The sequence below is a fragment of the Protopterus annectens genome, chromosome 6.part0 (genome assembly GCF_019279795.1).
Source record: "Protopterus annectens isolate FY-2018-M chromosome 6.part0, PAN1.0, whole genome shotgun sequence".
Lineage (NCBI taxonomy): Eukaryota > Metazoa > Chordata > Ceratodontiformes > Protopteridae > Protopterus > Protopterus annectens.
This window is the reverse complement of record NC_056737.1, coordinates 939,982,989-940,004,569: the sequence shown is the minus strand read 5'-3', so window position 1 is coordinate 940,004,569 and position 21,581 is coordinate 939,982,989. Positions and strand designations below refer to the sequence as shown.

Below are 21,581 nucleotides of genomic sequence, written 5' to 3'. Positions count from 1 at the left end.
CAGGTCAGTCATATAGTGGCACCCCAAACACGTGTCAGGAGGAAATAGTGCATGACACAGAATGCCAGTTTTTCTTAAGCATCCTCCTCAATATAAGGCCATGGTCACAAAGTGGGACTCCCACCCTATCACAGGAAAAACTTGCATATTATAAAATATACTCACCACTCTGACATCCCACTGTCAGACTCCTGTGACATGCTTCCCCACCCAATGTCTATAGACTAATTATGCAGATTTGTGTCATTCTGTCCCTAGCCATTGGTATACATGATGACAGCTGTGACCCACTCTAGCCTCCCAACTGAGTAGTAAATGTGAGAATGTCTGAAATACAGTGTGATCCAACCATACTCTGACCAGCACAGCCTTATATTAAAACTGCATGCATCATGTACAACACTGCATTGTCACTGCATGTTATGTTAAGAGCCCATACATCTGGACTAGACATTACTGTTTTGTCTGTGCTGGTTACGCATCTGCCAGCTGTTGCTGCTCCATAGTCGTACAATCCAACCAGACCAGTATCCCATGGCTGCCCTGGCTGTCTTTTCATCACCATGTTTTGAAGCATGCAACATACTAAGAACGCCCTGCAGGCTCTGACAAAATCATACTGAAGTGCCTCCTCAGAAACGGTGAGGTAAAGAAGATCCATTAAAACATTTTGAAGACATATCCCTTTGTATACAGTGAGACAAGAGAGACAAAACAGTAGTAGTATAAAAAACATACATGGGAAATGCTATTGACAAGTCCGTATAATGGTTAAAAAGCCAGCCCACTTAATGCTTAAATGTAGTTACCACCAGAACGAAATGGACCAATTCAGCATTCATTTTTGTTTGTTAGAAGCACAAGGATTTGAACACCTAGTTTCTTAAGTGTGGTAGTTCTGCAGCAGAAACATAAAGATGAATTAATGCTTTAAGCTTGTGGGATTAAATTGTTCATTTTGTCTAAAATGTATTTTATTATCTACAAGAAAAAATATGTTTAAAGCCTACATGAGTCAAATGTTGTAGCACTGATTATCATTAATTTTATAATGCAGACTATTTCTCTTGAAGGTTAAATAACATCACATAACAGCACTAATATTCTGCTCTCTTATATGTTTTAGGTCATGCACAAGGCATTTACTGAAGTGGATGAAAAGGGAACAAAAGCTGTAGCAGCCACTGTACTACATATCGTTCCTTTTTCTTTGTTACGAGTTTTTAAAGTTGATCGCCCTTTCCTTTTCTTAATCTATGAAGAATCTACCAGAACCCTACTTTTTCTAGGTAGGGTGGCTAACCCTACCAAACCATGATTTGTAATGATAGAAGCCATGCACATTATTTCATGTTAATATCTATAATTTCTGTTTGCCTTGCAATCTTTAAAATTAGAAAAAAAAAACTAATTTTGAACTTTAGCATTATCCTGAAATCTGTAATTATTGCACAAAATGTAATGGCTTCTACATATAAAATATTAAATTATTAGTATTACAAAGTGCATTTGTGTTATAAATTTCTTACCTGAAGTAGGAAGTTATTAAATTCATGTTTGCAGACTGCATGAGATGGTTTAGCAATTTACATTAAATTTATATAGTAGTGATTTTAGTAGAGCATTTGTGACACCAAATGCAATGTAGCAATATATGCTACAATGACACACATTACGTAGAACTCATCAGCCCACTTTTCTAACATACTAGATCAGTAGTTGTGAGTAAAGAGTCTTGTTTGTTATTGCTTGCATTACATAAAAAGTGCAACAATTTCATTTTTTGATGTGAAAAAGAAACCAAGTGAAAACAATGTTGTTACTAAACAATCAACTTGAGATACACTTCATGAGCCTGGAAATGAGTCTAGTGCAGGATAGCTACAAGCTTTGGAAACATTATGACATAATATTGTCCAAAGTGTCTATGACAACTCTAGATATTGACGAAACATAAATTAAATGAAGACTATGAAGAAGCAATGCACATTTAAATATAATTATGTAATTTCAGTATTATTTAAAAAAAAAATCAGAATCATGAAACCTGCACTTTCAAGCCCAGTGGTGTGAATGGGGTTTGGCATTATTCTTTCCCTGAAGAGCAGTAACTTACAGGTAAGCATAAATAGGTGGTACAGAGGTCAAAGCCCTGTGCTTGTGAAGTGTGGAGGGGCAAAGTCCCTATACCACAGAAAACACTTGAAAATGTATTTCCCATTAGAAGTTTCTATCATGTCTCTCTAGGCACCCTATTGACCCAGTCATTCCCCATCCTACTTATCATTAGCACCCCACATCACCCCATGGGAGCTCTTTTGTTTTTTGGGTGACTATCTTTCAATAAATTCCTCTCATGCCCAGGTAGTTGCAGCAATAATTAGGCACTAGTAGACCAAACTGCAGTGTTGTATCACAGCTCCTGGGCTTCTTATATCAAGTGAAAGTGCCTAAACTGCAGGTCACTAATGTCTGAAAAACAAACTGCAAGTCAAAAGGAAAGCAAACAATAAAGTCTGAAATTGTTACACAGTTTGAACCATTTTTTGCATAGAGGGATTCACCTATCTGAACTCCCAGAGATGGGTGGATGTGCTGTCCTCATCTCTGTTACTTATACATGCTACTTCCAAGATCACTGTACCATTGCTTGGAATATGTTGAATATTCCAGTGTAGTCTAACCACAGGCTAAGCATATATTTCCCCACATCTATACTTGCAGTTCTGCTAACACAAGGATAAAAAACTACAGTCTTCACAATTTCAGCAGCCATCTCTTGCTCCTGAGTGACTGCATCCCCTCTCTCTAGTGAGAAAGGCCAATTTGCAAACTGAGTCAAGGGAGTTTCTGAATGAGGTAAGTGAGAAATTCAGTACATCTATAGAAACCCCCAAGGCAGTGGAAAAAGATCTCTAAGATTCCCTGCGTGCTGGACAAATGATTTCACTAGGATAGGGGCATGAAAAGAAGTCATACAACTAGGAAATAAGTAGATCCTTTGTTTCTGCAGCCCAGCAGCAATGACTGTTAAGTAGCCAGAAAAGTGCATGGGGCAGAGAACAAAGACTGAATGGCATTTCCACCCACCATGAACTTGAAACAACTCCAGTTTATGGTACGAATGAAAATGTCGAGTTAGGCATCCAGTAAATCTAAAGTCACCAGTGGCTGGCTGGGGGATTGCTTAACTGTGTATACTGATAACCTGTTCATTCAAAAAAACTTCTTAACTGTTTCAAAATCCTCTTCTCATCCACAGATCTCTGGATCCATGTTAGTGTCCCCTGGGCTAATCTTGCCCCATGTCTAGGTCTGGTAATCCTAATACTACCAGGAAGTGCTTTTTTTCCTCTAATTCTCCACTCACTCTGCACACACCTAGTAACACCCCTGAGAGTGGAATTTGCAATGGACATCAGCAATGAACTGCCCCACACTTCTGAAAGGGGCTAACATCAGCAGGACATCCTGCACACCACCCAGTCAGAATTACACAGTTATTTCTCCAGTCTCCCCCACAGAAATCAGGCTGCATAAGTGTATATTAAGATTGTGAACTTACTGTTTCCCACAAAAATGGACAAGGCCATCCTCCCTTCCTACATTGTCCAACACCTGAAATAATATTCAAACTCGAGTCACCTGAACAGTAGTCATGTCTTTATCCTTGTGCCCCACTAGTTCAGCTCACCTTTGTACTTGATTTTTAAGTGTCCCAGTGAGAGCCCTAGAAGACACTAAGTAAAACTGCAGACTATTTTTTTCCAGCTTCATATCAACTTTATAGTCCAGAAGTTGTTGTAGGTGACCTTGCAAATTTGTCAGCGTCAGGCCAAAAGCACAGTCCAGCCCCATGCTTCCTTTACTGCATTCCAAAAAAAAAAATACTTGGGAACTTGCAAGTTCATTTCAAGCTCAATTTCACACTATTAAACTTAGAAAATTCCTTGTCCATAAGCTAAAGACAACCCCGGTACAGAAAGCTTATATAGTTTCTATATTATAAGATAAGAAGTAAATCAGGAAGTAAATTTGATTCCATTTGTGACCATTAATTTGTGTGTCCCCTTACAACAACCTTTTAATGCCAACATTAATAAGTTACAGAAGCATCTGCTTTCACTCTTGCATAGCTGGAAGCACTTCCACCCTGCTATGGGGCAGAAACTAGCTACTACCTATAAGGTCTTATATCCCAAAATGCTGTATGTATATAATAGCCTCTCTAGATTTATCACCTCCTAAGTTACTTTTCCAGAAACGAGACAAAATAATTATATCCCACCTTGGGTATCTGAGTGGCCCAAAGTAGTTGTAAGCCTACAGTATTTGCCTTAAACAGAGAGATCTATATCCCTTCCTTGTTTGACATTACAAGCTTGGACACCAGTGCCACACCTCTTAGTTGTGAGTATATTCCCATTCAGTCTTCACAGTGGAAACACAACTTAACACAGAGCCCTGTCTAATAGTACAGAGCTCCAGAAAGCATGCTTTCTAGTTATGACGTAATAGGGGCCAACCTCACGCTTGGCCAATTAGGTTGGTTCATACGTTTTACAAGGTTAACGACCTCTGGGGCATTTTTAAGCCTAGTCATACATCCTAAACCTATGACAAGTTATGGTACCCTTGGTAAGTGTAAGCAGGGACCCAGGAGATGAACCATTTACAGGCGGCCTGTGTCCATTACAGACATAGGTGCCAAACCAATGATAAACTTCCTGTTCCCCATCAAATTGTCAGAGTTACACTTGAATTGGGTTAGGGAGGAAGTCTGCTTCACATGGATGGGGAGCCTGTTCTGTCTCTCCTGCAGGTGCTGTTTATATCACAGGCAATGTTTAAGTTCTTAGAATGGGTAATTCTGGTGCTGTTTATTTTGCAGATATGCAGGAGATCCATCAAGGTGGGGTCCAACAATGCCTTGTATGCCAGGCATAGATCTCCTCTCAAAAGCTTCTACAAACTAGAATAGAGGGATAGGGCTTTGATGCAGTCTGCATGGGATGTGTTACCTATTCCCTGAATTCTTTTAGAGAGCAGCCTCTGTGGAAGTTCCAGTTGTTGTATGTGCCTGGTTAGGTACATACTAAAAGGAGGGTATTGTATTAATGATAGGTCTGATGAATGCTGAATACAATGGAACAATAACCTCCTTGGACTTAGATACCATATATTCGTTTATAAACTGCACAACACAGAATGGTTTTGTCACTACTGTAGGCGCGTGATGGTCAAAGTCAGGATTGTTGTCTATGTCTGTCCCCAAGTCCCTGACTACTGGCTTGACTCTTAGGAGGTATGTTGTCAATATGATAGTTACTAGGGCTGGATGACTTCCTGAAGGATACTATTATGCATTTCTTGCCATTTAGTTTTAGTCCATGGCTCTGACACCAGTGGTATTGTCTATGTAGCCCCTCCTGGAGAATACTAGTGTCACTGGGGGATTCTATAACTCTTCCTAATTTGAAATCATCTGCAAATTTGGTCAGCCAGAGGCCCTTGACATTGGCCTTGACTTCAGAGAAGTAGACACCAAAAAGGAGCGGTCTCAGGTTTAGCAACCCAAATCCAGAGTAGTGGAGAGGACGGTCCCACTTTAACTCTGCCTTAGTCTTTGGAAATGCTCTACATTCACTGACAAGAAAATCTGAGCAAATATTGCTATGGGCATTCCTGCTTATTCTCAGGGTTCTGTGGTTTAGAAAAGTACAGTTTTGTACCTACCATAAATGTAGATGTTCGAAGATCCACATTGCTGCAGTCCTTACACTTGGGTAGTCCGCTGTCCTCGGTCGGCCCGAATATCAAAGTATAAGGCTGACGTCGGTCAAGGCGCATAAGACTGACATCAGGACGTCAGGGTACAAATGCGCATGACCGACATCATATCCTCAGTCTTTTCTTGCCCCAGATGTCAGAAGACCCCAAAAGAAAGGTCAAAACCAAAAGACAGCAAACAACCAACCAACCACCCTTGCACCAATAATATGTACAATATATACAATATACACAATATGTACAACCCAACCCACACAACCACCTCTAACTACAGAGGGGAAGGAGGGAGGGTAAATTGGACTGCAGCAATGTGGATCTTCGAACATCTACATTTATGGTAGGTACAAAACTGTACTATGTTCTTCATCTCACATTGCTGCAGTCCTTACACTTGGGTAGAATCCCAAAGCAGAGGTAAGGGAGGATGGCAAAACTATAAAGTAGCAGGAGCTGCCAAAATGCCCTGTAAAATAGCAGTGGCAAAACCAGCCCTAGATTTAGAGTAAAGCGGAAGGTGATAATGCTTAGAGAAAGTATGCACTGAACTCCAAGTAGCTGCCTCCAAAATATCTTTAGTTGCCACCCCCCTTAAAAAAGCTGTTGAAGTGGCAGTAGCCCTAGTGGAATGAGGCCTAATCCCAGCTGGAATCTCCTTACCATGATGGGAATAACAGAAAGCAATGCAAAACCCAATCCACTTAGAAATAGTTTGTTTTGACACAGGCTTGCCCTGAGAACTCAAAGCAAAAGAAACAAATAACTGCTGAGACTGCCTGAACCCTTTAGTTCTGCTCAAATAATATCGCAACTGCCTGTGTACATCTAAAGTGTGCAAAATCTTTTCCCCTTTATTTTGGGGATTTGCATAACAAGTAGGCAAATGAATAGTTTGGTTTAAAGCCACACTAGAAACCACTTTAGGCATAAAGGAAGGATTAGTACGCAAAGATACCCTATCCTTATGGAAAATTAAGAAAGGCTCAACTGACATAAGGGCCTGTAATTCAGAAACCCTTCTTGCAGAGGTAATGGCCAACAAAAAAGCAGTCTTCCATGATAAATATTTCAACTCGGCAGTAGCTGCAGGCTCAAAAGGTTGTAGAGTGAGTTTCTCCAACACAAAATTGAGATCCCAAGCAGGAGTAGGAGCTCTACGTGGGGGTCTTATATTCTTTGCCCCTCTAAGAAATTGCTTGAACAAAGGATGAGAAAACAATGGTGGGTCACAGTCATAGTGAGCCGAAATTGCTGCAGCATGAACCTTAATAGAAGAGAAGGACAAACCTTTGTCCAGTAACTCAGTAAGATATTGAAGAGCCACACTTAAATTAGGCTCAGAAACATTAAATTCCTTTGCTGCACTCCAAAATAAAAATCTCTTCCATTTATCTGCGTACACTTTCCTTGTACTAGGCCTCCTGGCTTCCAAAATAACATTCAAAACTTGCTGTGGAAGTTGAGACCCTCCAGGGTTCAAAACAGAATATGCCAGGCTGTTAGGTGAAGAGAGTGAAGTTTGACATTGAGTAAATGACTGTTCTCCTGAGACAGTAGGTGTGGAATCGAAGGCAAAGGCCATGGAGGCTCCTGTACCAGACTTCTCAGTAAAGGGTACCAGTGCTGTCGAGGCCAATCTGGAGCTATTAAAATCATCTTTGGCTTGTCCTGTCTGACCTTTAGGAGTACCTTTGGGAGGACAGGCAGAGGTGGAAAGGCATACACATGAAGATTGCTCCAATTGAAAGAAAGAGCATCCACTTTCCAAGCTGTGGGATGAAACCTTTTTGTGCAAAACTTTGGCAGCTGGTAGTTTAGTGGAGAAGCGAACAGATCTATGTCTGGAGTTCCCCATGACACTGTCAATTTCTGAAATACATGAGGATCCAATTTCCACTCGTGGGGATCCATAATTCGTCTGCTCAACACATCTGCTAAGGAGTTCTGTGCTCCCGGCAGAAACCTTGCCTGAAGATTTAGCTGTAAACTGAGAGCAGTCTCCCACAAAATCATTGCTTGCCTGCATAGAGGATAAGAATGTGTTCCCCTTGCTTGTTGATGTACCACATGACAGTTGTGTTGTCTGTTAGAATCAACACCTGCCCTGGAAGAAGTAAATCCTTGAAAGCTATTAATGCAAATTGGACTGCTAACATCTCCTTCAAGTTGATATGTAGATGTTGTAGTCTGGCAGGCCACGTATCTTGTATCCACTTTCCATTTAGATGAGCTCCCCAAGCTTTGTCTGAGGCATCTGTCGTTAAAATCTGACTCGCCTCTGGCCGGGTCACAGAGAGTCCCTTGTTTAGGTGACATTCCTGAGCCCACCACAAAAATTCCTTTTGAATGCAAGGTATTATCTGAATGACAGTGTCCAAATCCTGGCAGTGCTGTGTCCATACATTTTTGAGATACCATTGTAGCTTCCTCATATGCAGTTTGGCATTGGGAAGCACCAGAATACAAGATGCCATGAACCCCAAGGCTTGAAGGACTGTCCTTGCAGTCAGCCTGGACTGATGAGACAATTGATGGAAGTAAAGGGAAAGATTCTTTTGTTTGTCCGGGGTCAAAAAGGCCATCTGGGATGCTGTATTCAGTCTTACACCCAGAAAGCACATGTCCTGAGAGGGTACTAGACTGGACTTTATTTCGTTCACAGAATACCCCAGGCATCTTAGCACTGCTATCACATATTGCAAATGATGAAGAAGTTCGTCCCTTTCTTGAGCCAGAATCAGGCAATTGTCCAAATAAGGATAAATCTGTATTCCTTTTAGCCTGAAGAAAGCTATCACTGGAGCCAGAACTTTCGTGAACACTCTGGGCGCAGTAGATAAGCCAAAGGGCAATGCAGAGAACTGATAATGAGAAGTCCCAGCCCAAAACGCAGATACTTCCTGCAACTTAGCCTGATAGGAACATGAAGGTAAGCCTCCTTGAGATCCAGAGTTACCATCCAGTGATCTTTGCCCAGCAGAGGTAAAAGCTGTTGTAACGTCAACATTTTGAACTTGGGAATGTCCAGATAAGTGTTGAGGATAGATAAATCCAAAATTGGTCTCCACGTGTTCCCCTTCTTTGGTACTAGGAACAGGCGAGAATAAAATCCTAGGCCCACTTCTGGCAGAGGGACCGGCTGTATGGCCCCTATTTGAAGTAGCAGAGAAATTTGTTTGTGAGCCTCTATTCTTTGCTGAGGAGGAACGTCTGGCATGCCTTTGAAAGGAGGCAAGGTATGGAAATAAAACTTGTAACCTTGGTGTATGATATCCAATACCCATCTGTCTTGGGTAATTAAACTCCAATTTTCCTTGAAAAGTGCCAACCGTCCTCCCAAAGGTGCTGCCAGACGAGAAGGCTCTGGCAGCTGAAAAGGTAGGTCATTGGGCCTGTTTACGAAAGGACTGACCCCTGCCCTCACCCGAAGACTGTGCAGGTGAACTTCCTGTTCTAGGCCTGAAAGAGCCCTGAGCTCTGCCCCTACCACGTCTAGATCTACCCCTAGACTGGGAATCATAAGAAGGATACGTCCACCCCTTGGTAGGCCAATTCCTACTAAACTTCGGAGGCTGAACCTGCAAAAAATCTTTAACAGTCTGCATAGACTTAGCCTTGTCTTCCATTTTCTTTAAGACTGCCTCCACAGGTGAACCAAACAACACATCAGACTGTAAAGGAGCATCTAAAATCCTTGTCTTAACATGGTCAGATAAATTCTGATCCCTCAGCCAGGCGTGCCTGCGAAGAACTGACCCAGTGGCAGCCACCCTAGACGAGGCCTGTACAGCATCAAAACCACATTGCAAGGAATGCTTACCCACCTGTTCGGAAACATGTACCAAATCCTGTAATTCCTTACACTCAATACCTTCCGCCAGAGCATCTACCTTAGACTTCAATTGAGAAAGTAGATAGTTTTGGTATTTCAACATGTGAAACTGGCAATTCAATGCCCTCATAGCTAAGGTGGAAGAAGTATAGACTTTCTTTCCCCATCTATCCAAAGCCCTGGCCTCTTTATCTGGAGGAACCGGATTTTTTACAACCGAAGCCTTGACACCCTTAGGCCCTTGACTCACAGTTTCTGGGTCCGCCCTAGGACTCTTAAAAAGATATTTATGAGCTTCAGGTACCCTGTAATACCTATCCGGTTTAACAGGAGCAGGAGGCAAAGAATCAGGATTAAGAGCAGCCTCTGCAAACACATCTTCCACAACATCCAGAACAGGAGGTATAGCCAAAGGCCTATGCTGGGGTAAAACCAAATTCCCTAAGCCTTTTCCTGGAATCAGAGAAGTCCTGACCTTCCCACTTAAAATGTTCCCTCATGGAATGAAGAGTCTCTGAAAAAGAAAAATCCTCTGGAGGAGAAGCAGAAGGAGTAGAATCATCCACATCAGAATCAGAATAAGGAGAATACTCCTGCAAGTCTTCAGCCAAGACTCTGAAACATCCAAGCCTGCTCAAAACTCCCCAACTCTGGTTCCACCCTAGGCCTCTTATCAGGAGGGGCAAAGAACCTCTAATTAAAGTAATTAAATCTTCTGCCATTTTAAGCATATGCTTCTTGGGCACAGATCCTGATGAACTAGGAGTGTCACCAACAGAAGCTATACCTGGCCTGCCTCTGGGTGTAGCCTTGGAAACAGAAGGAGAGGGCCTAACCACCCTAGGAAGGGAGGGAGTACAGTAACCTGCGAAGCCACCTCAGCCTGACCAGCCACCAGAGAGGCCACATCCTGCAATAACAAAGATGCCCCCGGGGACACCAGAGAAGCCACCGGCGGAACCCCGGTTCCACCGACACCTCCAAAGAACCGGCGTCCGCACGGACGACTCTTCTTGCCTGGGCTTAGCAGCTTTGTCTTTGCGCTTCGAAGAAGCGGGCCGGAGCATCCGACGGCATATTATAATTGCACCGCTTCAAGACTAACCTGGCACAATCTAACCTTCGCTAATAGTGCGCTTATTAAACCTAGCACAAAAGCGACACCCAACAACGCCGTGCTCAGGCCCCAAACAAGGAATACACAAAGTATGATAATCTCTATGGTATCTGTTTCCCACAAGAAATACAGTTATTCACTTTTTCTGACATCCGTAAACCACTGAGGCAAGAAAAACTAAAATATTCCCAACGGGTACTTAGCCAACTTTGACTCGGTCTGAAACTCCGAATTCGAAAAATTTCAGAACGCCGAACGGCACTTGCAACGCTGCTTCTGCATCGGACCATGCGGCAAAAAAGACTGAGGATATGACGTCGGTCATGTGCATTTGTACCCTGACGTCCTGATGTCAGTCTTATGCGCCTTGACCGACGTCAGCCTTATACTTTGATATTCGGGCCGACCGAGGACAGTGGACTACCCAAGTGTAAGGACTGCAGCAATGTGAGATGAAGAACATCACTCAAACTTCAATATGTGACTACATGGGAGTTTTCTAAATAATTTCATGAATCCCCTCTCCAAAGATATAATCCATGTTTCTTATTTGATTACCATACCCTTATAGTACTGAGACAGATACTGCTTGCTGCAAGGCGGATACCTATTAGCAGAAATGAAGAAATTAATATTTAGAAAATGCAGTTGTGTAAAATCTTACCATAACGGTAGATATCCTTCTCTTCACTGTTGCAGTATTCATGACATTAGGGATCCCCTGCCTAGGGAAGCCTGATGTCCAGCCAGTATGCCAAAGCCTTAGGTTGCTTTAAGGTACGCCGTAAGTCACACATATGTTCCTCATAGAGCATAGGGCTTAAAGGTGACATCCAGGTATACCATCCTCAGAACTTAAAGCCCCAGTAGGAATGCCAGTCCAAGGAAAACCAAGGGATAACCAATACATCCAGAAGACAAATGGACCACAGGAAGGAGGGAGGGAGGAAGTGAATACTGCAACAGTGAAGAGAAGGACATCTCCCATTATGGTAAGATTTTGCACAACTGTGCAATGTTCTTCCATTTCTTTTTTTTTTTTTCAATAATCCGTCTTCTATTATTTTTCAACTACATAACTACACACTACTATGTATATACAATATGTACATGATTGCTTCCAAAAGTTACACAAACATTGTATATTAACACAAATTATTAAGAAGGAAATACAACATGAAAAAGCCATCAGTCTGTATTATTATTATAACCTATATCTAATCTAAGATTGAATCTGTCTTATAAATATATATCCTGAGTAACAGTGGATAAGAACCTCTAGGCCAACACAATATTAAAGATTTGCTCCCATATTTTAATATTATTTATGCTTTTCTTATGGTCATTGATTAACAATTTGTGCGCTAATATGTGTCTTATTGCTAATGTTCTAAAATTTTCCCAAGTTCTGGGTCGGGTTCAACCAGTTTGAAGCTATGTATAGTTTCATTAATAAACAAATATTCATGATTATGATCCTTTTTGATTTGTCTAAGTTATCTGGGGGAATATGTAGGATCATAAATTCCCAAGAGAGTGTTGAGTGTTGGTAGCCCATTTTCTGTAAATGAAGTTTTAACGAATTCCAAAGTTTAAAAATGCATTTGCAACTCCAAAACATGTGTAACAGGTCAGCTGTCTGGTATATGCAGTATGGACAATTAGGCGAGTTCTTTGAGTCAAATTTATGAAGAGTAAGACGGGTATAGTAGGCATTGTTAAATATCATCAATTGTGTGAATTGTAATTTTTGGAGGGATACTGACTTTAATGTTAGATTAAATGCTTCCAAGATCTTGCTGTCGTCAACTAATATTAATTTTTCCCTCCAGTAATTCGATAAGAGAATATGTTTATTATATTTCATCTCTTTTATCAGTTTATATGAGGTAGTTATATATTTTTTGTCTTGTATCAGAGCTTCCCACAGATTACGGCATATATTTAATTCCTCTTCTTTAAATTCAAAGTTATTAAAATAATTTATAGCCAGATCTTTTAGGTGTCTCATGATAATTAGATAGGAAATAGGAAGACTTTTCTCTTTTAAAATATCGAGAACTGATATCCCAAGAAAGGGGTAGAAATCCAATATAATTAAATCCTTTATTAGAGGGAATTTCTGTAAGTCTATCAATTTATTCCCTATTACTAAATTTGGGTTCTTGTGGAGTGGTTGAAACACCATCATATACTTTAGTAGGTTTAATGAAGTAAAAAGATTTTGAATTGAAGTTACATAGCTTTTAATATGTTCCATTAAGTCATATTTACTGAGTGTTCCTCTATTCAAAAAGGGTAAAGCTTTACAGTTAATTCCCACTCCAGTTACATGTCTATAAGTTAAGACCAACCATTTGGGCGCCCATTTCAGACTGCCTCTATCAAAGTGAATCACCCTTAAAATTCTGTTAGCATTAATTACCAAGTAATAAGTTTCGAAATCCGGAAAATCTAGACCTCCCCTATTCTTTGGAGCCATCAGTTTCTCATATGTTATCCTCGTTTTCCTAGGTTCCCAAAGAAATCTCCCTAGTCCTATATGAAGCTGTTTAAAGAATTTCCTCGTGATTCTGAGTTGTGTAGCTCTAAGTATATATAGTATTCTGGGAAGAACATTCATTTTGATAATTGCAGTTCTTGCCATCATTGGTAATTTCAGTTTACTCTATCTTTTCAAGTCCAATGTTATCTGATCCCAAGTTGACTTAACATTATTTATAAAAAAATCTCTATTATCAGTTGAAAATACAATACCCAGATATTTTGTTCTTTCTTCCATCATTACCTGTCCTATCAATGGTAACAATGAAAAGGGTGTAGGTGTCTTTAATGGGAATATTTTGGATTTCTTAAAATTAAGTTTATAATTAGAGATTTTCTCAAAGTCTTCTACTGCTTTTAATATTTTCTGTATCTGACACAGGTGTGGTACAGTATATATTTAAATCATTCATGAAAGCAGCCATATTTATCTTCATACCATATAATGTTGGGGGATTGTAAAAAACATTTTGTTTAAGGTGTAAAAATAATGGTTCCAAATAAAGATTACATAAAATAGGAGATAATGGGCACCCTTGTTGGGTACCATTTTTAATTTGTATTCTTTTAGAGCATTCTTGATTGATAAATACATTTGTATATGCGTTGTTATATATTTTCCTTAATGTTAAAATGAAATCCTGAGGTATATTAAAGTATGATAACATATCAAATAGATATACCAAGTTAACTCTGTCAAATGCTTTCTGTGCGTCAATTATAAGTGCATAAATATTGAGATTTTTGTGCTTGGCGTAGGAAATTAATGTGTGAAGCGTTAATGTATTATCAGTGGTCTGTCTCCCATCCATAAACCCTGCCTGTTCCTCTGATACTATTAGATTTGTGACCCTTTTCAGTCTATTTGCCAGGATGGATGTCATAATTTTCATGTCTATATTCAAGAGTGAAATGGGTCTGTAATTATCTGGGTTTTTAGAATCACTTTTTTCTTTCGGTATCAAAATTGTCTTTGAAGCATTAAAGTGGGGATAATTAATTTTATTTTGAATTATATAATTAAATGTCTGTGAAAGTATTCTACTCAGAATCTCACTAAAAGTTTTGTAAAATTCAGAGGTCAATCCATCCGGCCCTGGGGCTTTATGTGGCTTCAGCTTCTTAATTATCTCTGTTACCTCCTCCGCTGAAATCAGTTTAATTAAATCCCTATGGGACTCATTATCAATACTCGGGAATGTGATCTTCTGTAAGAAATCTTTCCTAACTTTATCTGGTAAAAGTGTCTGCTGATCACCATATACCTGATTAAATATTGTTTCAAAAGTATTCATGATGTCTGCCTTATTAGTATATGTTCTATTATTATAATATATTTCTGATATTAATAGTGTTGATTTCGTTTGGTTAATGATGCGTGCTAGTGCTTTTGAGGGAGTCTGAATATGATTTGCTTATTTTACTAAATTTCTCTGTTCATAAAATGATAGTTTACTATTATGTAATAAAAACAATTCTTTTTGACACTTTAATAAGTCTATTTCTGTTTGTTTATTGTAGTTCCTCATTAACTCCTGGTCTAGTAACTTAATTTTGGTTTCCAATTCTTGTAGTTCCTTATTTTGCATTTTTTTATAGTAAGTAGCTTTCTGAAGAAAAATCCCTCTTATTTGGGCTTTAGTTGTAGCCCATTCTATATCAACAGGGTGTCTGTTTTTGAGGAGGTTATGGAGTAACTGTTTAAGTGTCTCTTTAACTTCTTTCAGTATGTCATCTTTCCTCAGTAAATATGGATTTAAAGACCAATTGTATCCTCGAAGTCTCCTATTACTCATATTATTATTGTTTAGTGTTAATGTGATCTTTGAGTGGTCCGATAATTGTCGAGCTTGGGTAGAAACAGATGGGTCAGCAGAAATCAATACTTCTGAGATAAAAAAAAAATCAATTCTCGACCACATTTTATGGCAACTTGAGTAAAAAGTAAAATTCTCTGCTTAAATGGGTCATATAATTTAAAATCGGTTTTAAATTCCTTCAATGCTATAATTGCCTGTTTATTAAAAGCTTTAGATGAACCGAATTTATCTAACTTGGGATCTTGATACGAATTCCAATCACCTCCCATTAATATATAACAGTTGTTATATTGTTGTAAAATGGAGTAAAGTGAAGTTATAAAATGGTGCTGATTAGTGGAAGGGGCGTATATATTCATAAGTAATATGGGTTTATCATAGAACTTGGATATCAGAACCACTAAACACCACCGTCCCCCTTTATCTACTTTGACATCTAAGATTTTCTCTTGGTATCGGTTTTTAATTATAATTGCCACCCCTGCACTGTTCGTTGTCCCTTCCGCCTCCACTATCTCCCTAATCCATTTCTTAGCCTTCAGTATATCCCACTGATCATTAGTCAAATGAGTTTCTTGTAGTGAAATAAAGTCTGCTTTTGATTGGAAAAACAGGTGTAAAAATAGCTTCCTTTTTTTCATGTTCTGGAGTCCTTTAACATTCCAAGATTCTATTATCCACATATGAAGCTTTTCAAAAATGTATTCCTATTCCTACTATTAAGAGACAACCTTAGATTACAGTATGTTAACATATCATAGATTATTTGGAAGCAAATCTGACATCCCATCCCTACCCAGTGCTTATCCACTATTCCTCTGGACCATGATGTACATAGGTTTTTCACATTCCTTGAATATCTCTGGTTATCTAAATTTCTAACTCTACAAACTAACACAAAAACCTCATGCAAAAAACCTACAACCACTATCTCTAAATCTACAAAGCTTAATCCAAACATTCCCTAATAAACACTACTAACTACCTAACTACAGCTCTGGACATATTTTATATAGTCAAACACATTTACTAATTGTTGTATGAAAATCCAGTTTAACTAATACCTCACAATATTGATAATCAGCAATAACAATAATAGATTTTAACTTCTTGTCATATACAATATTAATTATTAATTCCCAGAGAAAGACAACAATTGTTAAACATTGCAAGACAATCCTAAGCTTATTTTTGTTTAAATGTTCTAACTGCTTTAGTTAATTGTCTTCCTCCAAAGGTAACAGTCTGCTAAAACTTGTAAAATACTATAAGTAACAATAAAAACTGTACTACACAAAGCATTTGGCTAAATAATTGTGTCCATATAAAATACATTTAAAAAATACTAAAGAGAAAGAAAAACTAAATGTGACATTTTAAACATTTCAAGTTCACAGTTTTTCATAACATTTGTTATACTAACACCATCATGTTACTCTATTGAACAAAGCATACACATACATTTTCCTAATTAAAAGTGAAAAAACCTATCTAAGAAAAAAAAGAAATAGAGACATAATTACCATATTCTATCACTATACAATGTAATACCCTACTATTTTAACCAGCCCATTCACAATAGTATTTCCTACCTGTACAGCTGTACATTTCCTCATACCACACTGAAGCCATTTACCCTCCAAATAAGTCCAGGAAGCTTCGTTTTTAGATCCAAACAGTTTCTACAGCTTCCCTATAGTCCTTCCTGCTTGATGAGCTTGTTTTCTTCATTTCGATTTCGCGACGGGGGAACCAGTTCGCGGACGGACCTCCTGGATGCGCTATGATGAAATCAGTCCCCCTGCAGCCTCCAAAGGACTTCCTGCTACTTCGTGGCTTGTTTACGATCGTTGAAGCCATAAATCCTCGGAAAAGCCTCGTGGACATGCTGGAACTTCGAGATAAGAGGTAATCAAGTGTTTCCCAGGGCCTGGTAAAAAGAAAAGAACAAACAAAGAGTTATAAAGCCTCGGATCATCGTAATTATGGAGTCCCAGTCTGTCTGATGCTGAAAGAAAAGCCTGGATGCTTTGATCAAACTTCTGAAGGTGGCAGTGCCTTGAAAAGCTTCAAAAAGGTAGGTTTTGCTTCTTTTTTAGTGATTATTGAATATTTAGTACCATCCACTGTGAAAATTAAAGTATAGGGAAACTTCATTTGAAATCTGATGTTTTTTTCAATCAAAAACTTGCAGTATGGAGCTAGCATTTGCCTGGATTGCCTTATTTGTATTGGTAAGTCCTGTGTCATGGAAATTTTGTTATTTTGCCACATGATAAATCCACCATTCTTTTTAATAGTTAGAAGTATTTTGCTTGCATCTTGGTAATTCAGTATTTTGGCATAGACTGGTCTAGGTGCATTTGAAGCAAATGATTCTCTGATTGCTCTATGTGCTCTTTCTATAACAATCTGTTTAACACTGTCAGAGTCCTTAAACAGTGTTTCAAGTATTTGTATTATGGTAGCATTAAGATCATTGTATTGAATTGTTTCTGGGATTCCTCTAATTATTATATTATTCCGCCTGGATCTTGCTTCCAGGTCTAAAATTTTATTTTGCATGGTTTGAATGTCTGCATCATGAGAGTCTGTTTTTTTCGTAAGCATTATTATTTTATCCTCACTTTCAGCCATTCTGGTTTCTGATTTATCCATCCTTTCCAAAATTTGATTACATGTGGCACTAAACGTAAGCATTTGAGTTGATAAATCTTTTAAGGCTTCTTGAATAGGTAACAATGCTGATTTAATTTCCTCCATGCTGACCGGTTGATCTGGTTTGTTTGTTATTCCTGTTTTTGCAGTCTCCCTTTGTGTAACTGTTTTCTGTCTTTTAAAAATAGCTTCTTTTTCCGGAGATTGCAAGGCTGATAGTTTAGTTTTAGAAGTTGTGGTTTCCATAGTTTTGTCTTCTTTTGACATTTTGATACACTGTAGACGTATTTATACCAGGAGTAAGGTTTCAGCTGAGAGATATATAATTCCTTTGTTTGTTGCTCTGTTCAGAGTCAGGCTGACCATCAGTTCCAATCCTGCTGTTACAAAATATTTTTTCTCTATTTTTTCCTCTCAGAAGCGAAGATAGATCCTAGTACTTTAGTTATTGCTGCCAATTAGCGTATTAAATCTTGTGATATCTCCACAGGGTTGATTTTTATTTCTGATATCTGAAGAGCTGTAGACTTGCAGTGTTTAAAGAATGGCGGCCATCTTTGAATCCATGTTCTTCCATTTCACTGTTGCAGTACTCATTACATTAGGGAGAGTGCCAAAGCTCAGGAAGAAACTTGGGAGGAGGAAGGACCAGCAGAGCCCTCTAGGAACCCATGAAGGATGGCCCTAGCATAACCAACTCTAGATCTGGAAATTCCATCCATCTTGTAGTGCTTGGTAAAAGTATGCACCGAAGTCCAGATAGCTGCCTCAAGAATAGAGTTAACATCCAAATCCTGGAAAAGAGCACCAGAAAAAGCCACAGCTCTAGCAGAATGAGCCTTAACAGAACAAGGAAGGCTCTTACCATGAGAAGAATAACAAAAAGAAATAGCTTTTGAGATTCAAGAAGAAATAGTCTACTTGGATACAGCTAATTCCAGAGACCTGGGATGAAAGGAAACAAAGAGCTTGTCAGATTTCCTAATAGTCTTATCCAAATAAAATCTGAGTGTTCTATGCACATCCAGCATGAGCAGTACTATCTCACTGGCAGACTGTGGAGAAGGGAAACAAGTGGTCAAATGAATAGACTGATTAAGGGACAATTCATTCACCACCTTGGGCATAAAAGAAGGATTAGTATGTAAGGACACCCTGTCCTTATGAAATACCAAAAAAGGAGGACAAGCCAAAATGGCTTGAAGCTCAGAAACCTATCTGGCAGAAGTAAGGGCTAAGAAAGTACAGTCTTCCAAGAGCAACGTTGAAAGGAAGCTAAAGCTGCAGGCTCAAAAGGAGTCAGAGTCAAGTTCTCCAAAACATAATTAAGATCCCAGGGAGGAGGAACAGGCTTCCTGGGAGGCCAAATATGAAGGACACTTTTAAGGAAATGTTTAATTTCAAATCTATAAGCTAAAGGTGGAGATAAAGGCAGAAAACAGAAATAGTTGATATGTGGAACTTAACAGAAGAAAAAGCCAAGCCAGCACTGAGCAATTCACACAGATAAGAGAGAACTAAAGGAACATCCACAGAAAGTGGATCCAGATTACAAGAAAGACAACAGACAGAAAATCTCTTCCATTTGGATAAGTAGGAGTTCCTAGTAGTGGGTTTTCCTGGCCTCACGCAGGACCCTAAGCACCTCCTCAGAAGAAAGGTGTCTATGAGGAGTAAAAATTCTATCACCCACAGAGTCAGTTGAAGAGTGGACAGGTGGGGATGGATGAGAGATCCCTTGTCTTGTGTGAGTAGATCCATCCTGCAGGTAACTTGTGATGATTGCCCTTGGCTTAAGGCAGAAGAAGCGGAAGCCAATGCTGTCTTGGCCAAAAAGGAGTCACCACTCACCAACAAGATTTTAGGAGCGTCCTGTTGAATTCTGAACAGGACTTTTGGAATGAGGGGAAGGGGGAAGCATAAAGAAACATTGCCTTCCAAGAAAAAAAAGAGGGTGTCTACCTTCCATGCCAGAGGAACTGGGACTCTGACACAAAATAGAAACAGTTGTTTTTTTGGAGGGGAGGCAAATAGATCAAACTGAGGAGTATCCCACTGGTGGACAATGTCCAGAAATTTGTGGGATTAAGTTAAGGACCTACTCAAAGTGTCTGCCACAATGTTTTGATGTGAGGGAATGTAAACTGCCCGAAGAGTCACTCAATGCTGGACAGTGAGATCCCATACCAGGAGTGCCAACCAGAAAAGAAGATAAGATCTTGATCCCCCCTGTTTGTTTACATACCACATCACTGTGGTGGTGTTTGTAAATACATTGACAGGACCCAGGGAGAAAAGAGGATGAAAAGCCTGAAGAGCCAGAAGAAGAGCTATCATCTCTTTGACACTGATGTGCTCCTTCTGTTGAAGAGGAACCACACCCCCTGCACCTTTAAGGAGCCAAAAGCTGCTCCCCTTCCCACGTCTGAAGCATCTATGAACAGCTCCTGAGAGGGAAGAGGGGGATGAAATGGGAGCCCTGGATTTAGGGACAATTGCTGGATCCACCAGTGGAGTTCCTCCTTGAGACAAGGTAAAAGAGGAACTACAAATTCTAGGGGATGAGCATGCTGAAGCCAAACTGATTTCAGCAACCACTAAAACTTCATGTGAAGTTTGGCCAGAGGGAGCATAGGGATGGTGGATGCCATGAAACCCAGAGCTCTCAGAAACTCCCTGGCTGTAATGCAAGCCAGAGGAAGAAGAGTTTGAATGAAGGAAATGAGGGTCAAAGCCTCAGGATGAGGCAGGGATGCCAGCAATGGCACCGTCTGAATCCTGCAACCCAGAAAAACATGGTCCTGAGAAGTAGTCAGAGAAGACATTTTGCAGTTTATAGTAAACCCCAGGCTTTGAAGAACAGGAATGGCAAAAGAGATTTTGCAATAGGATCTCTGGAGAAGATGACTGAAACAGAAGGTCGTCCAAGTAGAGAAATACTTGGATCCCCTGAATCCTGCAAAAAGCAATCACAGGAGCGAGCCATTTGGTGAATACCCTTCAGCAGTAGAAAGGTCAAAGGGCAAAGCATACAACTGAAAATACCAGGAAACAACAGAGAAATGCAAAAACTTCCTGAAAAGGGGATGGATCAGAATATGGAGATACACATCCATGAGATCCAGAAACACCATATAAGCCTGAGGAAGCAAAAGAGGGAACAAGGTGTGAAGGCACAACATTCCAAAAAAGAGCACCTTCAGAAAAGTGTTTAGATGAGACAGGTCTAGAACTGGTCTTCAAGTACCCTCCTTTCTGAGTACTAGAAACATCCTAGAGTTAACCCCCCCTCTCCCTTTGGGACATATCATCATCATCATCATCAGCCCTCTTTTTCCCATTTTCTACATGGTGTCAGGGAATCGTGTTAACTATCACCATCTCTCTCGATGCAATGCCACACTCTTGCCTTCTTTGACACTTATTCCTGACTGTCGCAAATCTTTCACACAAACCATCCACCTCTTTTCTGGACATCCTCATTTCCTCTTACCTTCTTCCTGTCTGTCCCAAATCTTCTTCACCAGAATGTCTCGTTTTTCTACACGTGTCCAAACTACCGTAATCTGTTTTCTTTGATCGTTTCTGCAATTGAAGCTACTTTGGCTTCTGCTCTTATGTCCTTATTTCTTCATCTGTCCCACAGAGAGCATCCTACCACCCTTCTCAGACACTTCATTTCCATCACCTCTAGCATCTTCATCTGCTCTGTCTTTACTGCCCTGGTTTCTGTACCATACAGTAGTACTAGTCACACCACTGTCCTGTACACCTTATATTTTAGCTTCTTTGGCATTCTTCTGTCAGACTACACCTGACACTC

At 39.7% G+C, this 21,581-nt stretch overlaps 1 protein-coding gene across 1 annotated transcript in view; it reads left to right on the top strand.

Annotated features, from left to right (window-relative positions):
• The window catches only part of SERPINA10 (serpin family A member 10), a 151,758-nt gene extending 150,252 nt beyond the window's left edge, over positions 1-1,506 (top strand). The window contains exon 5 of the mRNA XM_044074591.1: positions 1,127-1,506. Coding sequence (XP_043930526.1) covers positions 1,127-1,318 — 192 coding nt within the window. The 3' untranslated portion in view covers positions 1,319-1,506. The remainder of the gene's footprint in view (positions 1-1,126) is intronic.
• Positions 1,507-21,581: the final 20,075 nt, after the last annotated feature.